The following is a 15,081-nucleotide window of genomic DNA, read 5'->3' on the forward strand; positions in this document are numbered from 1 at the left end:
CTCTCTATGCGTGTCCCTGAAATGAGGTGTTTTCTGCTTAAGCTTATATTCTATATCAATTCATACATTAACAAATGCATGTAATGTAAACTTCAAAAAGACTATCTACTTGTTCACTCTCTAGAAAGGAAGGTAATTTGTGACTTTTTGGGTAAGAGTGGACTTGAATGATTAAATTCTCCTCGTATTCCCTCTTCTTCAAACAATTTTTTATAATATTGTAACAAATCTGCAATGCTTCTGATCTTTGAAGACTGCATCAGAGATACGAAGATGAGGTTGTGCGTAGGGTCTTAGGATATCCTATTTCAGCACCTCTTTGGTCTTGAAGTTTGGAGCGGTTCCAAAATTACTTACTGAGTGATGAAGATGATGTTCTGGGAGTAACTGTCCCACTGTGGTCACAAAGACAGTTGTCTCAGTCTTCATCTTCAGCTGTTCGTGAACTTGAACCAGTGACTTAAGCTTAGTTCCTTAGCATTCAGGTAGTTTGCTTAGTACAGGAGAATAGAAAAGCAGTTAAATTTATAATAATTACAGTAACGTTTCATGTGATCTTCCTTGATTCTACACTTCTTGCCTTTTATGAGTACAACCACATATAATGTTTTCCGCATGTATTCTGCATAGTAAACATAAATGCTTAAACAAGTGACAATTAAAGTGATGTTGCTTGTGTTGATGTCAAATTCCTGATTTGCAAAACATCCCTAGTATGGTGATTTCTGTGTTGTATAAGAATGGTTACTGATGCAGCCAGCAGTAATGCTTGCCTTTTTTGATATGCTTTATCTGTGCAACTTAAGGTATTCTGGTTGATGGAGTTCTGCATAAATACCTTCATAATTAGAAACTGCAATGCTGTATAACCTTTCAGAAGGATAGAAGCAAGTCATTTAGTTGAGGCTTTTGGTTTTCTAGGAGCAACTTGAGACAGAGGTGAATGTTACTTCTCAACCAGAAACTCTTCAGACGACAGCTTCTCTGCAAGCTCCTCAGGTACTGGCTTTAAAAACAACACATCTGTGTGTGTGCTAGTTGGCGGTGATAACATTGAAATTAAAATGATCCAAGTGTTAAAAATGTACAATTTTTAATATCCATTGTATGGAAAGTTGCTTGTTGTTACTGTCAACAATTTTTGTGTTTTAGATGGTCATTGATCTTATTGAATGTGCATTGTAGCTAAACATGTATGGCTTGCCATACAAACTGACCGAAGCCGGATTCGCTCTTCTGAATTGTGCCTTCAAAGTAAGGGGCTCAGTTTATTCCTTTGTGCCTTGCACATCACAGAATAATCCTTTCTAACAAGGAAACAAATGCTTTAAATAGCTGCTGTTCAAAGACCTCCTGGTAGTAGAGGTTAAGAATGTCTGAAGTGTAACTCCAGATTCAGATATTTGGTTTGAGAAAGACAAAAGTTCTAATTTGATAGTTTTAACTGCATTGCTTGACTGTAGGTATTATGAGTAGAAGCAGCACTGGAAAAAAACTTAAGAATTCCGTGACAGTCACTGTATTTTTGTTTCTAATGTTGTAACAACTTTTCTAGAATGTCTTTTGTCTTTGCTAGCATTTCTAAGCTTCTCTTGTTGCTCTTGTGATTGAGGTTTGATTTTGATCAGAAAACATTTTATGCACATTTTGCTCATTTAGTGATGTTTAGCAAATATATTGATTGAAAAAGGAGATATATTACAGTAGTACTAATCATATTTGTTATCAAGCATTTTGAACTATGTGAGCGGTTCTGAATGCAGCTATTAAAATTGTTTGGCTGAATCTCTAAATGTTACACAGGCACTCTAAACTGCTTCAGGGAAATTAGTTTCTTTGTCGATCACTTAGTGTACCAAGTTTATTTCCTCTAATTGTTGAGGGATGATTATATAAAGTTTTATAGTTTTTACAAATTAAGTGATCTAATGATCACTTAGCAAAGGTAATCTGGAAACCAGTATGGTGGGCCTCTTCTGGCACTTTTCAGTGTTTTCATTGGCTTTATTTACAACACATTTCTGCTCATTTCTGCTGCAGTAAATAGAAGTAACTTTAAACAGTAGGTCAGTATGAACCAGAAAATGGGATACTGGCAGGAAGAGAGTGGTAGAGAAAAGCAGGGGAAGGATGAAGAATGTCAAGGCTGTTTTGCAGTGATTCCTTGTTTCATTGGGCTTTGCTACTGTATCAGTGAGTGTTAATGCAGTTGACTTTTAAATGAAAACTTATAGCTTTATCATTTCAATGCAGTTTTTCCCATGTATCAAATATCCTTAATATAAAATGGAACATCTATAAGATAAGGAAATAATTCCTAATAAATCATGGGAAGCAATGCCTAATAATTGGACTATTGTGATGTAGCGGATACTCAAAATAGTATACTGAAGTGGAGTAGAAGTAGTTAAGAACAAAAAGAGAGAAGGGAAAAAAGAGAGACCAACCAGTGTAGAAATACAGGCTTATTAAACATATGAAAAATGAATCATACAATCTGGAGTGTTCCTTTTTTTTTTTTTTTTCACTTCAGTTATAGCTTTACTGAATGAGTTCCAATTCTATTAAGTGGGACAAAGCTGTTCAGATTGTTGTCAAGGTAAAATTCTTATTGCAGTCGTCTAGTACTGTCTTAGTTCTCCATGCTTCCTCTTTATAAAGCATTATGAAAGATTGGAATTATGACTGTAAAGAGCTTTTAAGTCATCTGAAATATGAACGTATGAAAATGCATCCTTTCATGATGGTGACAGGTTTTTTTTGTCCACAAGAGGCATGAGGCTTAACACTGAATTATTCAAAGCAATCTTTAAATACCGAAGGTATGGGTCAGATAATAGATGTCAGCTATCAAGCACCCCTGTTTTGTGGATGTTATGCTTTATTTACAATACAGGTTATGAGCTTAATTTCTTGCACTTGTGGAATAGAGAAATACATGCTATGAGAAAGACAGTTGCACGGATTTTCGTTAATAATAACTATGTAGGCAAAGGAAATGTCTACACCTATACTTAAAATTTGTAATTATCCTAATTTTGGTATATTCCTAAATATTTTCTTGACTTTTTTGTCATTGTTGAAACTGAGTGCCAGTTACTGAAATAGTTTTATTTTTATTGTTGTGAGGTTAAAATACAGCTAAACTTCTTTTATTTTCAGAAAACATCCAGTACAGACCTTTCAGATATCCCTGCTCTCCCTGCAAATCCTATTCCTGTTATCAAGAATTCAATAAAATTGAGATTGAATCGATAAAAACAACCTCAGGGGTCCATAAACAGTATCTGCCAACTCAACCTGTTGTCTTCTAATGCTAGAAAAAAAGGAGAACGAAGGATACAAGACTAGAACATGATCGCAATGGATTTAGGTATATTTTGTGCACTTCCCTTCCTGGGCTAAAATCACCACTTGATTGGAAGTCCAGGTTAGTATGTGAAGCCAGGAGTACTATTAATGTGTTAGCAACAGTTGCATTAAATATTTCGAAGGATTACTGCCTTTAAAAACATGAACACTATTTGTAGCCATATTTGACATTCTGATTGAATTTATGTTCGATGCATTGTTTCAAAAATTGAGATAAAACTGGCATAAGAATCCCTTAAATGCACTTTTATGTATTTTTTTATTGGAGTATGACTAATTTTAGATCTTCAGCTGATATACTTTCATTTTATTGAAGAATCTCTTCAATACTAATAATCTGCAAATTGGATGATATTCTATGAAATACTATACATTGAAAACAGTGTATAGCATATATATTTCAACTGCCATCAAGCAGCAGTAAGCCTTTAAAATGAAATGTCAAATCTTGAGGTTATAAGACACATGTTGAGAAAATAATTGGGAAGGTTTTGGTATTGGTGGGACACGATTAAGATGTGGTCTACTTTTATTTATAGGATTATTTTAAGGTGCATACAGATCAGCAATCAAACAGTAAATAAACTTTCCTTTGAGCTAATCAAACTCCTTATACCCTTTTTGATCCCTTTACTATATTTCTTGGGAAAAGCTTTTGCGTTTAGTGTTGGGTTTTTTTGCAGCTTGTATGCACAATATAGGACAATGTTATATAAAAGAAAAACAAGCCAGACCCTTAATTCTGAGTTTTTTCCGCTTACCTTGTTGCAATACCTTGCGGCTTGTAGGCCCAAATTCAAAATTTTGTCCCGTGACTAAAATGTAAGTAAACATTGTGTGCCTGTGAAAAATAACACCCATCTTGATGGCCTTTGAATCACTAAATATAAGAATTTGTATACTCTAAAAGTCCTGTATTGCATTAAAAAGCTTCAAATTTTAAATAAAGGCAAAAAGATTTTTCCCCAAGAATTTTAACCTTTTTATTTTAGATGGCTCATCAGAAATAGTTTTACATACTGAACAGCATTGAACTTTTAAAAATCATATTTCTTGTAAGCACTTGACATCTAGTAAGCTCTCTTACTCCTATCTTTTGTTCTGTAGTCCTATCAAAAAGATTAGTAACAACTTTTTCTTTTAAAAGAACTGAATCTCTCGTGGCAAAGAATATCAGTATTTTGAGGAATGAGAGGGATATCAGCGGTAATACCAGATGTAGATAACAAACTTCATGTTACTGTTACTTAGTCTCAAATAAGTGGGATGTCAAATCATACTTCCCATATTTTGATTAGCATGTTTTATGAACTCCCTTCTCACATTGTGCTCCATTCTATTACACGTGCATCTTTCATGTTAAAATTAAATTACTTACACTCTTCCCCTTATCCTTCTAAATTAATTTTTCCAAAGTCAGAGTGTAGCTTATCTTTTACTTAGGCTGTGCAGTAACTGAAGGGTTTTTTTGCCATTTGTCGAAGATGTCTAGTAAACAATACTTCTCTTTTCCTTGGCCTGTGCAGCCTGCTGTTGTCCACCCCCAAAGAAGGTTATATTAACAGTTGAAGTGTACAAGGTGTCTGTGTATTTTGTGTAGCTATGGAGTTTAGATCGAAATTGCCAGGCACAAATTTAGTCTTGTCATTTTGTTTACACATCGGAAAATCTTTTTCATTTTATTAAACGTTTCATGTAACTGCACCCAAGTTTTGCCAAGCTGGAAACTTGGAATCTTTCTGTATAGTGACTTTTTAATTCTAGTTTTCATAACCTGGAAATCAGACTGTTGCTTTCGCATGATGTACGTAGTGTCTCATGACTGGAGTTTGCTTTGTTTTATAGTATCTGTACTCCTTGTATTTTTCAAGAGCTATTTTGTAAACAGATGATGTATTTCTCCATTGAAAACACAATAAAAAACAGCACAATCCCATAGTTGTCTGATTTTTCTGAATGTACAAAAACTTCTTTTACTCTAAATTTAAACTTGTCTATTTTCTGCTAATATAAAATACAATACCACCTAAAGAAATGCTTCACAAAGGAATATTCTATAAATAAACATGATGTTGGATTTGGGAGGCAACAGCAGGATGTTAAGTTTTAGTCTGTTAAAGGGGAAGATTGTGGGTTGTATAGTGGGTTTGGGTTTTTGGGTCTGGGAGTGGAGTTTATTAACAAACACATTTTAAGAGCATCCTTTGCCTGTCTTCTGATTAGGACTCCATTTCAGAATCTTAAATTCTTTAAAAACTGACAAAACTAGAAGAAACACATGCATAAACAATCTGGGGGTGTACTGTTGTCTCTAAAAGTTTGAATTAAACTTTATTTATAGCACTAACTGTAGTAGTCTTGGCATCTTACACTTGCTTTCCTTGCAAGTGACTATATGTTCCTTATGTCAGCAGATGGCACTATTTCTCTTCTTGTCAAGCTTGCCCTGAAATAAAAGTAAAAATTACAAATAGCTGTGCATCATTTGATTGATCTTTGTATCAGCAGGAGCCCAATCCTGCCAATTGCTTGATGTGAGTATCTTTAATAAGTAGACCCATTTTGACTACAGTTTCTTTAACTGCTAGAACCACTGATGATAGTGGTCTTCGTGTTATAACCCTGCCTAAAACACCCTGCCTGAACCTTTGTGTTGTGTATATTTTTTCAGTGTGCAATCGCTTGTCTTGTTTAAAATAAATGCATCGTCTTTATATCTTGCCCACCCCTTCTCCCTTTCCTCACAGCTGATGTTATTTATGACTTTAATTCCTCTTATTTTTTCAGACCAATAAAAATTACTAGCAGAAATAGCTTCCTGGTCAATGTATCTAAATCTACTAGCAATAGGGTTGTGTTTCTGAGTTGCCCATCCTAGACATCTAGAAGTTCGTTTATGGACTCAAAGATCTGCAAAGAAGAAGCTGAAAACTGCAGTTGCAGAGAAAATCAACGTTAATAATCTGTGACTCTAATAATTTTAGATATACTGGGTATCCTGATTTGAATCTGACTTTTGAGTTGATGACTTTAAACTTGTATTTCTCTGCTGTGGGCGGTGTCGTGTGCAATTTCTTAGTGTTGGGGGGGTTGAGAGGGAGTTGTTCCTGGTTTTTGTTGTTTTAGAAACTGTAAAACTTGTAGCTAAGTAGTGAGGGAAAAAAAAATCAATTAGTAAATGTACCTTAATGCAAATATCAATTTTATTTAACAATACAAAGTTAAGACTGAATACTTCAGCTTATAGAATAACCAAAAATAATTCAGTATAGCAAGACTATATTACACTTTACTGAAGCCAGAATCTGTGCTTAAATATCAAAAAAACCTATGCGGTAAAGAGGAAGCAGAGTGTGATTATTTGATCATAATACATATTTTTTAAGAAGTTCTGTAAATTCCTACAGAAGACATTCCACATGTTAAAGTGGTCCTGGCACCCATTGTATAACTTCAGAAACCCTAGACAAGTAGCTGCTTTGACCTCTGTTTGGCATCCTGGCAGCTGAATGAAACTTACTAGAATTTTGTCACATGCACAAGTCTTGAGGGTGCACTGCTTAACACTGTGCACGCACGCATTAGGTGTGTATACTCTAGGCTCACTTTTTAAAGATCTCAGTGTCCATATTGGGGAAGACATCAATAATAAAACATTTGTAGTTTGATCATCTTAGAATTAAGGATCTGTTCAGTAGAAACAAAGCATCTTGGATTTGTTGATAGAGGCAGATGCAGTTTGGTATGTTCGCAAAGTTCAGACTATGACTACTAGAAATATCTATGAACATCACACATCTTCCGTTATCATCACCAAAAGAATGCAAACTTGGATATCAAACTTCAGAGTGTTCTATGTTATTATGAAGAAAATAGAGTGAACCACTGTTGGATATCCCATATGTTTTTTGGATATTTAAACTTTTTTAAATGAAATTTAGGCATATTTGTATTGTTCTGACTAAATTCTGGAATGCTATCTTTAGGAAAGGTTTCCCACTCTTAAAAAGAATTAACCAGGTCACAGTTACTGTGCAGCTTTTTTTTTTTTTTTCCCCTTTAATGACCTCAATATTTCTATTATCTCTATATTCTAGTGGAATGGTTTAAATAAACCAAGAATGAGAACATCCCCCACGCTTTTTTTTTTTTTTTAAACCTGGTAAGCTGTAAAGATATTGCATTTAGAAAAGTCAAATTTAAGTTTCCTAATGGTTTGAAAAAGCTATGTTTTAATGGTATAATGCAGATATTGAGCTTTATTTTGCAGTAAATTACTGTTTTTTAAATAAGAATTTGAATTCAGACAAGTAATAGAAAAGGATAAAAAGGCGAATCACTATTGATAAATGGCTATAAAAATTCCAACTTGTCAGTTAAGTAAGCTGCATGTGAATCTTTTTCTTTTAACTTAAGAAAATAGCCAATGCATTTAAACTGCCCCATAATAACAGTAGCCCACAAAGATACTGGACAGCTTACTAGTGCAGATGTCTTTTTGTCTTTCGTATTTGCAAGCTAGCACATTTTGTTTTATGGAAGCATTTTGTTTGTCGTCGTAAAAAAAATTTTCCTCAATAAGGCTACTAAAATATTGTATATAGTCAGAAATCTGCACATCAATCAAAACTTTTCATTTCATGTAAGGTTATTTTGGTGATGTTTGCTCCACCAATAATGTGCTAACATAAAGCCTATAACATACTTTTTTGGCATAAATGATGAATTATTAAAGTTGAAAGGAATCTTAGATCACATACTCTTTATTGGTAGGGCTATTCAAATCGAGCTGGGCGGGGGGAACAAAGGAAAATTTTTTTTTTGGAGATGGTAAGGTGGGGAGTTGACATTTGAGGAATAATCCCTGCCCCCTGCAAAATAGAAAAATGTGATTCATCTTTATCACTTATATTTAGAAGGGTACTTCCTTGAAAAGTAGATACGAGTTTAGAGCTACGGCTTCTGCTTCAAATTTATTAAAATTTTGCCCGGTATGGTGTCTGATGCTGTGCGCCTTCCAGAAATCTGGCATGCGCGTTGCCCTTGTTTGCGTTCTCAGTCTGCAGTGGAGCTGTTAATAAAGAGATTGATGATAAAGTTGTTGAAAAGAGACAGTTGGACAGGACTGCTCGCCATGAGTGACAGAGGGCATGCTCTGCTTTCACAGCCAAGAACGCTGCCCCCAGCAGAGAGCTGGCCATGCCTGGACACTGTGCCAAGACTGTTCAGTGCGTGAGGAGAGTGGTCTGCAGCTTATGAGCTTATATCTGTGAAAGTGAGATTTTCTTAATTTAGGATCTTTGTGCAATTTTTAATTTAATAGCATCTGGAGATCAACTGCCGTTTCAGTGGTAATATAAAAGCTACTGTAATTAAGGAGCTTTAAAATGTTTTGTGAATGATCTTCTAGGTCTTTAAAAAATATTTCATCTTATTCTGGCTCAACAAAGTGAAATAGAGATCCCTTGTTCTTAAAAATTAACATTTTTGGCTTTTATGGGGAATAAATGCATTATTCATGTGTTCAATCTAGATATTAGCTTCTGTAGGATTCTCCCTGCCAAGATGTCATAAACTTGATTCAACTCAATCACATGGTTGGAATAAGAGAAGCCCAGCGTGATGGATGCAAGCATTCATTGTCTCAGCCACAGTTTATCATGTATGATTTTTATCCATCACAATGTACGAAACAGCAAGACTGATGCAATATGTGGTAGTTGCGGCTATCTGTTCGTGTAGTATACTAGAATTCTTGGCGATTATTCCTACTGTTCTTGATCCATAAAAGCACTTGGATTTTCTATACACTAATGATCAATTTGATCACTAAATGCAATACGTCATCCAGGAATACTTTTTTTCAGTAATACGTAGTCTTTATAGTTAGTGAGAAGACACAGAAAAGACTTTCACAACCTTTTTCAAGAGTAATAACTTTAAATGTGGGCTATTTGAACTGCTTTTTATGTTTCAATTTTAATGTATTTGCAGGAGGAAACATTTTTTCTAGTTTGAGCACATGCTTTATAAGTGGTAGTAGATCACTTTCTGTGGAAGAGCATAGAATTTTTTCCAGTGCTATTCCCCCAGGACATTGACTCCCAAATTTTTTGGGATGGTGCAAATGCAGTTGAGCTTTAACTTGGTCAAAATATGTAGTAATTTCCTAATGAATCCACAAGTAAATACTTTACTCTTTCTCAGTGTTAATAAATAGAAGTTCAAGGAAAGAGCTCTTGTTGCATGAGCTTTTAACTTATTAGGAGATGAGACTTTGTACAGGTGCTGTAAATAACCAAATAGTGAACTGATGTAGTTGAAGGGCTCATTTACAGTAGCTGACATAGGTACAAAAAGTTTATTTTTAAATTTTACATCTCGATTGAGGCTAATTAAAACACACACACATACATAAAGAGCACTAGCACTTTTCGGAAGTTGTTGTATGAAAACATTTTAATTCTGGAGAATATCAAGTCTCTCAATTTATTGTGATTATAGTAATCTAAGAAGATCTTTTTAATGTAGGTGTATAGGCTAGCTAACTTTTGCTTCTACAGTTGTTCTGAGGGTCTAGGAACTAGTTCCTATTTTCAGTAGCGTAGCTCTGAATAAGATCTATCTAGCCAGAAGCACACCAGATGTTCTGTCTTTGCAGATAAAGTCCAAATGGCAAGTTGTATCTAGTACGATTAGGACTTTTTAGCATTAAGAGTACTTTTCCGTTTGATTTACTGTAGGCTGGATTTTTAAAAAATGCATGGAAGTCACACTTTGAGTTATTATAATTACCACAAAGGGTTACTTTCCTTTCTGGCCCTTTATTTTTTGAAAAATGATAACCTGAGCATTTGTTATGAAAGCAAGCTTCTAGTTTTTGCTTAAAATCACTCTTTCATCTTTTAGTACTATTTAATGTTTTTATATACTAAATTTTTAGATTACCTCAAATTACTAACTTTTACTTTCAGCACCTTCTGTTAAGTGTAAAACTGAATCCAGAATGACTAGGCCTAAAAACAAACAAAAAAACCTTAGCAAAATTGTGGCTATGATTCATTGCTTCTTGGACATTCCACCGACAGCGCAAGTCAGTTTATTGCAAAATACAGGCATCAGTGCTGCCTTCTACTATAGCAGCTCGTTCTGGGCTACAGGATGTTTCCTGTTACAAAACAGTCCTAATGTTTTAGTGCTTTCAAAAGTAAAGGGGTCATATGGGTCACGTTGTATCAAAGATGCTTCAATGTGGATATATGACGACAAAAAATATATAATATGAAAACAAAGAAACCAACTATAACTCATCACTGTGATGTGAAGCAGTTTATTGTAATGACTGGCTTGCAGCAAAGTCAGGCTCTAATCTTGGCTTGCATGTGTGTGTATGACCTTGGCTGGATTATTGACTCTTCTTTGCTTCAATCTTCCTGTATGTGAAATGTGCTCAGTGATTGTGAGATGTTTCACAAATACTGGTTGAGAATTTGAGAACACTTTGGAATTTTTGTATAGAAGATACTTTAAAATTATTCTGTTTTTTACTGTAAACATGAATTACACACCGCTTGAGACTCAGGGTAGTTTTTGAATCTGTCTTATATTAGATAGTCATCTTTACATCTTGCTGTAAATTAGTTCTAAGGACATCATCTGAAAGGGGAAGGTACCTACAAATGCAATTCGAACAGTGTTCCAGTGGAAGGAAAACAAACTTGGTGCTGTTTTTATCTGGAGCCATAGATATTGTATGAGTCTGTTCATTGTTTGTGGGTTCTTCACGACAGAGAGAGTTAGGGTTTTAATTTTTAAGGGCAATTTATTTTGAAGAAAACTAACGTACCTCTCATTTCTGCTGCTTAAAAGAAGAAAGCTCTAATTTTCTTTTAGAATGCCTGAGAACTCTAGATGAAAAGCATGTTGGTTTTACAAAGCAGCAGAAAGTGCATTACTCCTGCACTGCTTACAGTATTGCATAGAAATGTTATCTTGGTTTATAGTAGTTAGTCTAAGCAAATAGCGGAAGCTCAAGTTTACCACCTTTTTGGCGGGCAGCCTGTGCAGTGCTGAAGAATAAAAACTAACAGTAACATGGACCCCTGTAATTGCCATTTTGACAGTGCTCTGAGATTGCCTTACTTAATACTCTTTTAGAAAAGTGTCTGTATTTATATTGGTGAATAGGGTATGCCCTATGGTCCTGTTTTCCTTCAGATCTTTTCAACAGCTTCCACTATTTCCTCGTTAACCTCCAACTCTGTTTTAAATAGTCCTGGTGTTTTAGTCCTCCTCCTTGAACTTCATTCTAGCAGGGATAGCTAAACTCAGGAAGCAAAAATTGAGCCTAAGCGGGAGAATATTATGTTAATACCTGCTGCATGCTTTGATATTCAAATCTATTATCTCTTGCTATCTCTTAAAATTAAGGGCCTGGTTCCCTCAGCATCTAAGGCTTGGCCTAATGTCTTCTGGTTTAGCTGTGTCTTTGTTGGCCCTGAGCATGTTGCTCTTATCCCTCCGCCTTCCCATGCCCTGAGAACACTTAGCTGTTGATTCTGTGAGATGGGTTGCAATTAAAATCCATGAAAACAAAAGAAGTTGTGCTGGGGTTGGGACTGTGGGGATGAGGTAGGGGGCGATATGGTATTAAGAAGCTTCAGCTTGCCTGATCCTATCAGAAGTAGGACACTTCACTTTTTAAAAGAAGTTGTGTTGTAGTATCTTTGGCACTTCCTCTTTTCTGTGAGCAACTGTAAGGCAAGACTGCTTATCAGGTTGGGAGAAAAAAATATGAGAACGGTGTCTTCTGGTGAGGATCCAGTCAGCCAAGGAATAGAATTTGCTCAGGATTTTGGAGTAGTTTCTAATTCCCTAGTGAAAAGGTTAATAGCAGTGACCTAGATGTTAAGGCACTAGGATCCTTGGGGAGAAAGGAGTATCTTATTTATTTAGGTGTTGGTTCTGTGCTTGCAGATATTAAATTCAAGCTCTTCCTCATAAAACAGTCAAGGGAAGATGCTTCCCAGTGCCCATTGATCAAAAAATTGCAGTATATAAAAATGTTAACTCGAATCCTATGTATATGTTATTAACTGCCACTGGGAATTTTTCTGTGGTGTGTAGAACCACCCTGGAGAATGGACTTTCTATGTTTTGGACTCAAAGCGTAATATATATCTTTCTAATAGTTCTTTTAAAGCTTTATAACTGTTTTCAGACCTATAAAATGTGGTGACTGGTCCTGTACACAGTGGAATATGTATGAGACCTTATTTAAACAGCTGTGTATATTTCCACTGATAAACTAAAAACTGAAATATGGATGATAGATAGAAGCTGTTTGTCCAATTGGCTCTTGGCACCTGTCCATTTTTTCTTGTTGGCATTATCATATTTTGAACTTATATAAGCACCTTTCAACTGATGATCTCAAAGCTTTTTGCGAACATTAATTAAGCCTCTTGATGCCCCTGTGAGCTAAGTAAATTCAATAGATGCACTAGATGGATGAATGAAGCCACAGAATAGTTGTCTTGCCCAAGGTCATTTAGTGATTCAGTGGTGGAGCTAAGAGTTAGAAAACTAGCTGCGTCCTGACTCGCCTTTCTAATTGCTAGGTCCAAATCAGATCCTTCCAGATAACTGCAAATGACAACCAGGCTTTTACATAGGGAACAACTGAAACGACAAGCAATTGTGGTTCGTATTCCAACAATGAACATAGCACTTCTGTAATCCTGAATCTTTACCAATCTTTGCAAAGATAATTTGGCTTAATGCAAACAACCCAGTAAAAGATTTAAAAAACAACAAACCCTAACACCATCCCACCCCACCCCTGCAGACCGTACAATCGAAAACTATAGTTTTATCCATTTCATTTTTCCTTTGTGTACCTGCTGTCATCTTTTCATGCTTAGCCTTTTCTTGGGTCCAACACAAATAAGTTATGCAATACTTTAATTATATTCCAAATCAGGAAAGGGATTAGCAGGAGTACGGAGTAGCGATGAGGAAATGAAAGAACGAACTTATCAGAACTTTATTGGCTGTATGTTGTGACCTGCTTACAGAAGGCACGTGTGCTTTTGCTGCCAGGTTGAAAAATGGAGAAAGCAGGCTTGCTGTTTGCAGTATAGGAAGCGTGTGTATGTATAAAACAGTACCTGTGGTAAGTGCCTTTCCTTTTTATGGTGCCTTCTTGCAGGATGTTGTTCTTGCCTTAAGAAAAAGAAAAAGGACTTTTTCTCTTCTAATTTATATAGTACATGAAATGTTTTGGAGTTTTTCTTAGAACGTGACAGTGTCAGACCCGTTGTCTCCTGTGTTGATTCTTCTTGCTACTAGTAAAATAGTTAACTCTGCTAGTTAGTTTAGTGGTAACCTAACTGATCAATATTCTGTTGCTTTCTACATCAGTGTCAAATACCTTTCTTAGATAAGGGCTGATTAACAATCTCCTTTTATTCTGTTGTGTTTCTAAGCAGGTGGTTGAAGATGCTCTGTTTCTAAACGCACTTCTTGCAGTGCAAACTGTATTTTTACAAAGGGTATCTCCAAGAAGTTACAAATTAACTTCTGCAGGAAGACTTGGACTTTATATGCATTGTACTGGTCCACGAATACACACCACCAAATTGTACTGAAATTTGTCCCAAATTGATGGGAAGTGGTAAAGATGTTTGTGGTAAGGAAAAGAAAGATTGGAGGCTGCTGTGGGGAGGATGGAGAGAGACTACAAGGGTGAGTGCGTGAAGTTAGCTCAACTTAACAGCCGTTTTATTTCCCAAACTGATGATTCTTCTGCTTATTTATTTTGCCTATCCTTGATGCAGGAAGAAGGACACAGCTTAACTCTGGAGGTGAGGAGCAGATTGAAGATGATTAGTGTGTCCAAGAGCTGATCACACACACAGTTCTGACTTCATATGCCTTTACTTCCATAAAAGTTTGGTTAGGGGATACTATATGCAGCTTTGTGGTTTTATATCATGCCCAATCTTTTTCATTTACTTTTTACATTTGGCAATATACACCTATATAGGTTGCTACCCAGGTAAATAGTTGTTTCTAGTCTGGCAATCAAATAGTACACAGAATGCTACCCACTAATGATAGAAAGCTCAATAACATCCTGAACAAACTCAGTCTGATTTGATCTTGTAATACCTTGCTTTTCTCAGAACGTGGTGACCTTGTTCAGTGGGGAGGAAAAAGAATTAATCCAAATCAGAAAGCACAATGAAGGAGCAATCTTGCAGAGATTCAAATTTCAAAATTTTAAATGTTTTAAATGTTTAAATTCAAAACGTTGAGTAAATTGAATGTAGGAAGGTTAAAATACGTTCCTGTTTGATTCAAGTTAACAGGCTAAAGCTGACTTTCTAATATTTTTAACATGCAAAGCTAATGAGTATACATACTAGTCTAACTTTAAAAATTCATATTTGAAGTTCTAAGTACGTGCACAGGCATCTATGAAATATATCTAATGTTTGTTGTCTGTATCTCAATTAGAAACATTTTTTTCTTAATTAACTGTTTAATCAAATCTACATAAAAGAAAAAGCTTTCTCCATCAAGCTCTCATATATATCAGTCTAATTTGTTGGGGAAAATCCTGAAAAAGAGATGTTTTGTGCCATACTCTGAAGCTCAGTGCACACAGATCCTGTCAGATTTGGCTGGCAGACAAGGGATGAGGGG

General features: G+C 35.5%; 1 protein-coding gene across 7 annotated transcripts in view; it reads left to right on the forward strand.

The window, feature by feature from the left end:
• Nucleotides 1–5,308, forward strand: part of PAPOLA (poly(A) polymerase alpha) — a 47,671-nt gene extending 42,363 nt beyond the window's left edge. For all 7 annotated transcript variants that reach the window (XM_068946984.1, XM_068946986.1, XM_068946985.1 and 4 more), the window contains exons 21-22: nt 922–999; nt 3,163–5,308. In XM_068946984.1, coding sequence (XP_068803085.1) covers nt 922–999; nt 3,163–3,258 — 174 coding nt within the window. In that variant the 3' untranslated portion in view covers nt 3,259–5,308. The remainder of the gene's footprint in view (nt 1–921; nt 1,000–3,162) is intronic.
• The last annotated feature ends 9,773 nt before the right edge of the window (nt 5,309–15,081 follow it).

The sequence above is a fragment of the Struthio camelus genome, chromosome 5, assembly GCF_040807025.1.
Source record: "Struthio camelus isolate bStrCam1 chromosome 5, bStrCam1.hap1, whole genome shotgun sequence".
Classification (NCBI taxonomy): Eukaryota; Metazoa; Chordata; class Aves; order Struthioniformes; family Struthionidae; genus Struthio; species Struthio camelus.